This window comes from Camellia sinensis, chromosome 11 (assembly GCF_055761805.1).
Source record: "Camellia sinensis isolate YWXY chromosome 11, ASM5576180v1, whole genome shotgun sequence".
Lineage (NCBI taxonomy): Eukaryota > Viridiplantae > Streptophyta > Magnoliopsida > Ericales > Theaceae > Camellia > Camellia sinensis.
This window is the reverse complement of record NC_138971.1, coordinates 93,327,277-93,334,019: the sequence shown is the minus strand read 5'-3', so window position 1 is coordinate 93,334,019 and position 6,743 is coordinate 93,327,277. Positions and strand designations below refer to the sequence as shown.

Sequence of the window (6,743 nt, the reverse complement as noted above, 5' to 3'; positions counted from 1 at the left end):
CATGTCACTGCTACGCTTCTTAGTTTACCCATGGTGACAACTACCTCACCTTTATATGCCTCCATATCCTCTAGAGTCCTAGTAGCCCCTTTGCTTTCTGAGAGTACTCTTGTTGCCACCCTACTTTAGTGGCAACTGGTACTTCTAAGGGTGGCACTAGTAGCACACCAATGCTTCCTTTGTTACCTAGCTCCAGTCCCACTTCGTTATACTTACTAGTGGCCAAGACTATGGACACTGCTAAGACATCCTCCTCCCCTTCTCGTGCACCAATTCTTCAAGCACTTCCTTTCATGAGTGGCCCTTCTGCAATACCCCTTTTAGAAGAGGGGTGGACATTTTCGAAGCCCAGCTGGTGAGCTTATTTGATACATCTACACCAACTCTTCCAACCGATAGCGATACTGAGCCACTAGACTTAGCTAACTCTTTATTGGAGATAATTAAAAGCTCCACTACTGCTGAGTCCATCTCCCTTCCTCAGGTAGATTTGGACACTTGTTTAGAGTTGATGAGGACCTTCTTGAGGATTCCATTTGAGGCTTTTCATAAACCAACTATCAAGGATGGATTCCTCAAGTGTTGCCAGCTCTTCAAACAATCTAATGTCGCCTTCAAAGGCTATTTAACCCAGGCAGCAGCAACTATTGACTTTTATGTCAATATCTGCCAAATGGATAAGGCTGTAGAGAATGAGCTTTTAAAAGACAAGAAGTTTGTTTGCCACATTCATTCTTAAGTTTCAATGCTAAAGGGACAACACTCCTCTGCCTCACAACTTCAAACTCAACTCTTACATAGGAAGGCAGAATTGGAGAATGAGCTAGCAGCAGTTAATCTAGCTTTAGAGTAGAACACAGAGAGGCTGCACACTTCACATTAGGGGCCATCCAGCAGTAGACATGAGATGAATATTTCCATATAACTGTTCCCAACACTCCAGAATAGGGAGCTTATTATATGGGACTAACACTCCAGAATATGGAGCTTATTATATGGGAACAGTTGAAACATTGTGATGAATTTTGGGCCAATTTGTGGCATAATATACTTAAACTTTTATGAAATGAAACATTATTATTTAACACAAGTGTTTATTGTCTTTACTTAATATTTCCATATAGTATTTAGACTCCTTGTGCCTCCCATATGGTTAGGTAATAATGATTCAAATATTTTCCATTAATCTTCTTGGGATGCACATAGCCATTTAAATTTCTCAAATGGTAGGCTCCTCCAAGCAAGACTCTATGGACTTGGTATGGTCCCTCCTAATAAGGTGACCATTTGCCAAACTTTTGGCTTTTAATTCCCATAGGAAGTATTGTTTTCCAAACCAAGTCTTCCTCATCAAAGCTGATGTATTGAACCCTTTTATTATAACTTTTGGCTGTCTTTTTCTTTTGTAAAAGGATATTATTTAATGCCAAATTTCTGTCTTCATCCATACCTTCTAACTCTAAATGCATGCTTTGATGATATTGATAAGCACTTAAATGGTCTTGGCATTTTACCCTCAACGACTTAATATTGATTTCCACAGGAAGTACTGCATCATGCCCATATACTAAGGCATAAGGAGTAATTCATGTACTTGATCTTTGGGAGGTTCTATAAGCCCACAAAACATCTAACAACAAGTTGTGCCAATCTCTAGGATTGTCTTCAACAACTTTTTGTATCCCCTTTTTTAAGGATTTGTTAGATCACTCTACCTGACCATTTACTTGTGCATAATATAGGGTGGAGTTGACAGGGCTAATTCCATATTCCGCTGCAAAAGCTTTTACTATCTTTCCATCAAACACAGTCATATTTTCCACAGTTATGGTATGTACAATACCAAATGTATAGATTAACTCCTTGATAAAGTCAATCCCCTTTGTTTGATCCATAGTCTTATAAGGCTTAGCTTCAACCCACTTGGTAAAGTAGTCTGTAGCTACTAGAATGAAACAATGTTGTTTCGAAGAAGATGGGTAAATTTTTCCTATCATGTTCGTTGTCTACCCTCTAAATGGCCAAGGCTTCACTACTGCATGTAGAGCATTTATTAGAACATGCCTTAACATGCCATGCCTCTGACATGCTTGGCAACCCTTTGCATACTCTAGGCAATCCTTAAGAATGGTTGGCCAATAATAAGAGTGCCTTCAAAGAAACCATCTCATCTTAACACTAAGTTGATAAGCACCACATATACCTTCATGTATCTCAGCCATGGCAGTCAATGCCTTTTTTGGTCCTAGGCATTCCAACAGAAGACCATATGCTCCTCTTTTATAAAGAGCATTTATAGCGACTCTAGTTTAAACCCAATCAGTTTCATGTTTTGGATCCAAGTTTCATTGTCTTATATGATTGTTCATGTCCTGTTTGCCCTTATTCCTTATTGAGTTTGGTTATTGGAGTATCTTGGTTGCGTTTGGAACAAGTTGGTTGCTTACTTTTCAAAATGGTTGTTGCCTAGATTTTTGTCTCTACGCTCGAGCGGTATTTGAAAACTCTCAGTACTTTTACAAGTCTGCAAAACTACTAAAAGGGTGCATTCTTCGCTTGAGCGGTGTTGCGCTTGAGCGGTACTTCTTCAGCTCAAGCGATGGTCTTCTATCTGCAAAACTTATGGGAGTTTGTATTATACGCTCGAGCGGTCACATCCTACGCTCGAGCGATCATACATTTTGTGTCTGGATGCTCAAGATACACTTCTTATGCTCAAGCAGTCTGCACGTATATCAGTTCGTAAAAGTCACTTTTTAGATCACTTTTTCATTTCTCTCTCTCTCTAAACATTCTAAAAACCCTAGATCTAGAGCTTCTCTCTCTAAAACTCTCATTCTCTTTGCAAATACACCTTGATCTAGTAGTTTCTCAACCATGGCCCTTTGGGAAAAAGGGTAGAACTTGCCTAGGGCTTCCATTTAATCTGAGCAAATTGTGTTTTCGTCATCGGTGGATTTTCGAATTTTCTCCTCTTCGCTCCACAAGGTAAGGATTCTTGAGCTTCTTTCCAATACTTCGCCGTAGATAGACTTGTGGTAGTTTTTATGGAATTTAAAAATATAGAGTTTTATAGTTGATTTTTTTAAAAGCATATAGGTTGTTTGGGTTTAAATTGGTGGATTTATGCATTATGTTTACGATTTATCATGGGTTGCAAAACACGTATAGGATGTGGATTTGGAAGGTTTGGTATTTCATTTGTAAATTTTGGAATGTTAAAGAGGAAGATTAATGTTGAATAAAATTGGGTTATGTTGTGGTGGTTTATAAGTATTGGGGTTTTGGATTAATATTGATGGATGTTGGCTATTGTTGTGCTTGTTGGGATTTAGAGTAGTGAGGTTTTGTTTTCAAAATAAAGTGAAACTAACTATCTTTTTTTAAAAGATGAGAGATTTGTAATGAACGGGAATATGGAATTACCTAAGGATGTATTTCTTGTTTTGATTACGTAATTGGTGTTTAGAGTTTTGTCCTTAGCCATCGGTGGAGAATAGTATTACTTGTTGTTAGATATAGGTTATGAGTACTACTGCGTAGGATGGTATGCTGTTGATTGTGAATGGACATTGTAAATAGATAATTTAATTGTTGAGTTATGGATTATGTTGTTAAAGAGGTAATTGGACCATGTATGAATGTTGTTATGTTATGAGATGGTCGTTGGATAGTATGATTTTGGTGTTCAGTAATTCGTATTGTGTTTTGGAAACATTTTAAAAATGTAAGAAAACCCGTTGTTGAGCGGTGGTGCATGGAGCACATTTTGAAGGAAGTGGGTTAATGTATTTTACTGTTAATAGTCAAGATTGTAATAATTGGATTAGGTGTAGGTATTACACCTGTGTATTATTGATGTTGGCTAGCTTGTTATACTTTCAATGTGATGTTGTTTGGGGGTCTATTTCCCACCGTACTGTGATGTTGTAATACATTTTAAAAGGTGACGCCTTGACAGAAGTTTCCTTGTCCCTTCGGATTTGTGCCCAATAAAGTATGAAAGGGGGTCTGTTTCCCGCCGTATCTAAGCCAGCAAAGCATGGCGCCTTGTGATAGGTTCTTCATTCCTTCCTGTTTACGTCCAGTAAAGTATGACCTGTGGGGCACCCCCTTTCAGGTGAGACCGGTAAAGTGTTATGTGTTATATGTGTTGTGGAATCTGTCATCCATGTTGTATGCCGGTGCAGATTAAATTGGTCATATGTATTATTCTCGGTTATTTTTTTTTTTAGATATGTGCGTTATTGGTTTTTCATGTTGTAGTTGTCTTTGAGTCCTTGGGCCCTAGGCTAGAGAAGATCATTGATGTATTGGTCTGTAGATGAGTATGGCGTAGTGATATGTGGAGTTGGGTTATGACTTATATATGGGGTTGTGTTTTCAGAACAGATGTTTAAGTGAAATTCTTTTATGTTAACATGGAGGGTTTTATGAAAAGAAGAATGGGGTTTTGAAATGTGTGTTAGAAGATAAATAAGAATTTCTAAGAGAAGCAATGGCTTTATACTGTGTTGAGTAAAGAAGAACTTTTGAGAAAAACATATTTATATGACTATACTTTTGGATATTAACTGTCATATTACTTATATGGTATAGCGTGGTGCATGCGTAATCATTTTTATCTATATGTTGTGATAGGTTAGGATCTTCGGGATCTCTACTGGGCTTAATGTTCATTCCATGTTTTGACAAAAAAAATTCAGGTACTAAGTTAGAAAATTGTTCGGGACTAATTTCTTTTACTTTGCTGGCCATGGGGCCTTTTATTTGTCGGCCGAGAGCCATGTATTGTATAAGGGTAAATCCCTTTTGTTTTTATTTATTGTTATTTATTGTAAGCCTAAGGGTGTTATACCATGTTTTATTTATATATCATCATTGTTGTCGTGAGAGAATGTTACTATTTATTTTGTATTTGTTCCTGAATGGATGCAATTTTTTAAATAATGTAAGGATTTGGTAAAGAATTTGGGTAATAAAAGGCGGGGCATTACAGCATTCCCATATACTATGAATTGCATTGACTACAGTTTAAGCTTTCTACTGGCCTTCAAAGAAGAGCCAGTTTAATACTAAATGATTGGATGTCTCCAATCTTCTTCTTCCAAGTGACTTTGATTAGCCTCTACCAATATACCCCATCCTGCTAAAGGTGGTATTAGCTTCTGATATGTTGCTTGACTCATATCTATTTGAGTATTATCCCCTCGTTTGAAATTCGAACCTTTCTGAGCCACATCATTGGCCTTGTCATTCATGAATCTTGGAATGTAAGTTGCATTTGCCATTTGGAATTGGGAGAGCAAATGTACAACAACAACATAGTATGGTAATAGGCTTACACTTGGACATTTAAAGACTCCTTTTACTTGATTAATTACCAATTGAGAATTTCCAAATATGTCAACTACATGAGCTTGTAAACCAATAAGTATTTCAAGTCCCATAACCAAAGCTTCGTACTCAGCGTAATCATCGGAACGAGTGGTTTCATCAATTCTAAAACCATGCCTAGATTTTGCCCCTTGTAGTGATTTGATTACAATACCAATCCCTACTAGACCATTAGCTTTTGACCCATCAAACCACATCTGCCATGGTTCGAAATCAGCTATGTCAAGATCCATTATTTCTTGACTTTCTATTTGACATTGATAATTAGCTAAGAAGTTGGCCAACACCTAACCCTTTACTGCCTTTTGGGGGACATATTCTAAGTGGAATTCTGACAAAGCTAAAATCCATTTGCCAATTCTTCCTCTTAATATAGGTCTAGATAACATATATTTAACCAAATCTATAGTTGCAATTACCAAGACAACAGTAGGAAAAAGATAATATCTTAATTTTATTGTTGCAAAGTACAAGGCTAAACACAGCTTTTCTACAACTGAGTATTTACATTAACAAGAGTTTAAAAACCTACTAAGGTAACAGACTGCTTGCTCCTTGCCTTCTTCATTGTCTTGGGGTAAGAAAACTCTCAATGATTCTTTAGCTGCAGCAATGTATAACTTCAAGGGTTTGTCCTTCCTTAATGGCATCAGTACTGAAGGTTTGGCCAAATAGGCTTTTATTCCTTTGAAAACAGCTTGATACTCTACTGTCCATGTGAACTCTTCTTCATCTTTTAACTTTAACAAAGAAGGAAAAACTTTAGTTTTCCCAACAGTATTCGAAATCAACCTTCAAAGGAAGTTGTTTGGCCAAGAAATTTTCACAATTCTTTCTTACTTGCTGGAGGCTTAGCCTCAATGATGGTTTTGGTTTTGTTCTCATCAATCTGTATTCCCTTTTTGTGTACCACATACCCCAAGAAGTTTTCAGCTGATACACCAAAAGCACACTTGCATGGATTAAGTTTAGCTTAAATTTTCACATTCTTTCGACGGCTGCTGTCAGATGGACTAAATGATGTTCCATGGATTAAGATTTTACAACCACGTCATTAATATAGCATTCCAAATATCCTCCAACCAAATCATGAAAAATAGTATTCATTGTCCTCTGATATGTTTTTCCAGCATTCTTCAGTCCAAATGGCATCTTAACATATTCGAAGATTCCAATGTTTCCAAGACACCTAAAAGTTGTCTTGTGGACATCCTCCTCAGGTATGCACATCTAATTATAGCCAAAATGTCCATCCATCACGGACAAAGCTTTATGTCCTGCTGAATTGTCCTCTGGCAGATCAACTATTGGTATAGGGTACTCATCCTTTGGGGTTACCAAATTCA

The 6,743-nt window shown here is 37.2% G+C and overlaps 1 protein-coding gene across 1 annotated transcript; it reads right to left on the bottom strand.

Moving 5' to 3' along the window:
* Positions 1 to 5,075: 5,075 nt before the first annotated feature.
* LOC114300603 (uncharacterized) lies at positions 5,076 to 5,630 on the bottom strand. The gene has a single exon (XM_028245468.2). The coding sequence runs from the start codon at positions 5,628 to 5,630 to the stop codon at positions 5,076 to 5,078; it is 555 nt and encodes a 184-aa protein (XP_028101269.2).
* Between the last annotated feature and the right edge of the window lie 1,113 nt (positions 5,631 to 6,743).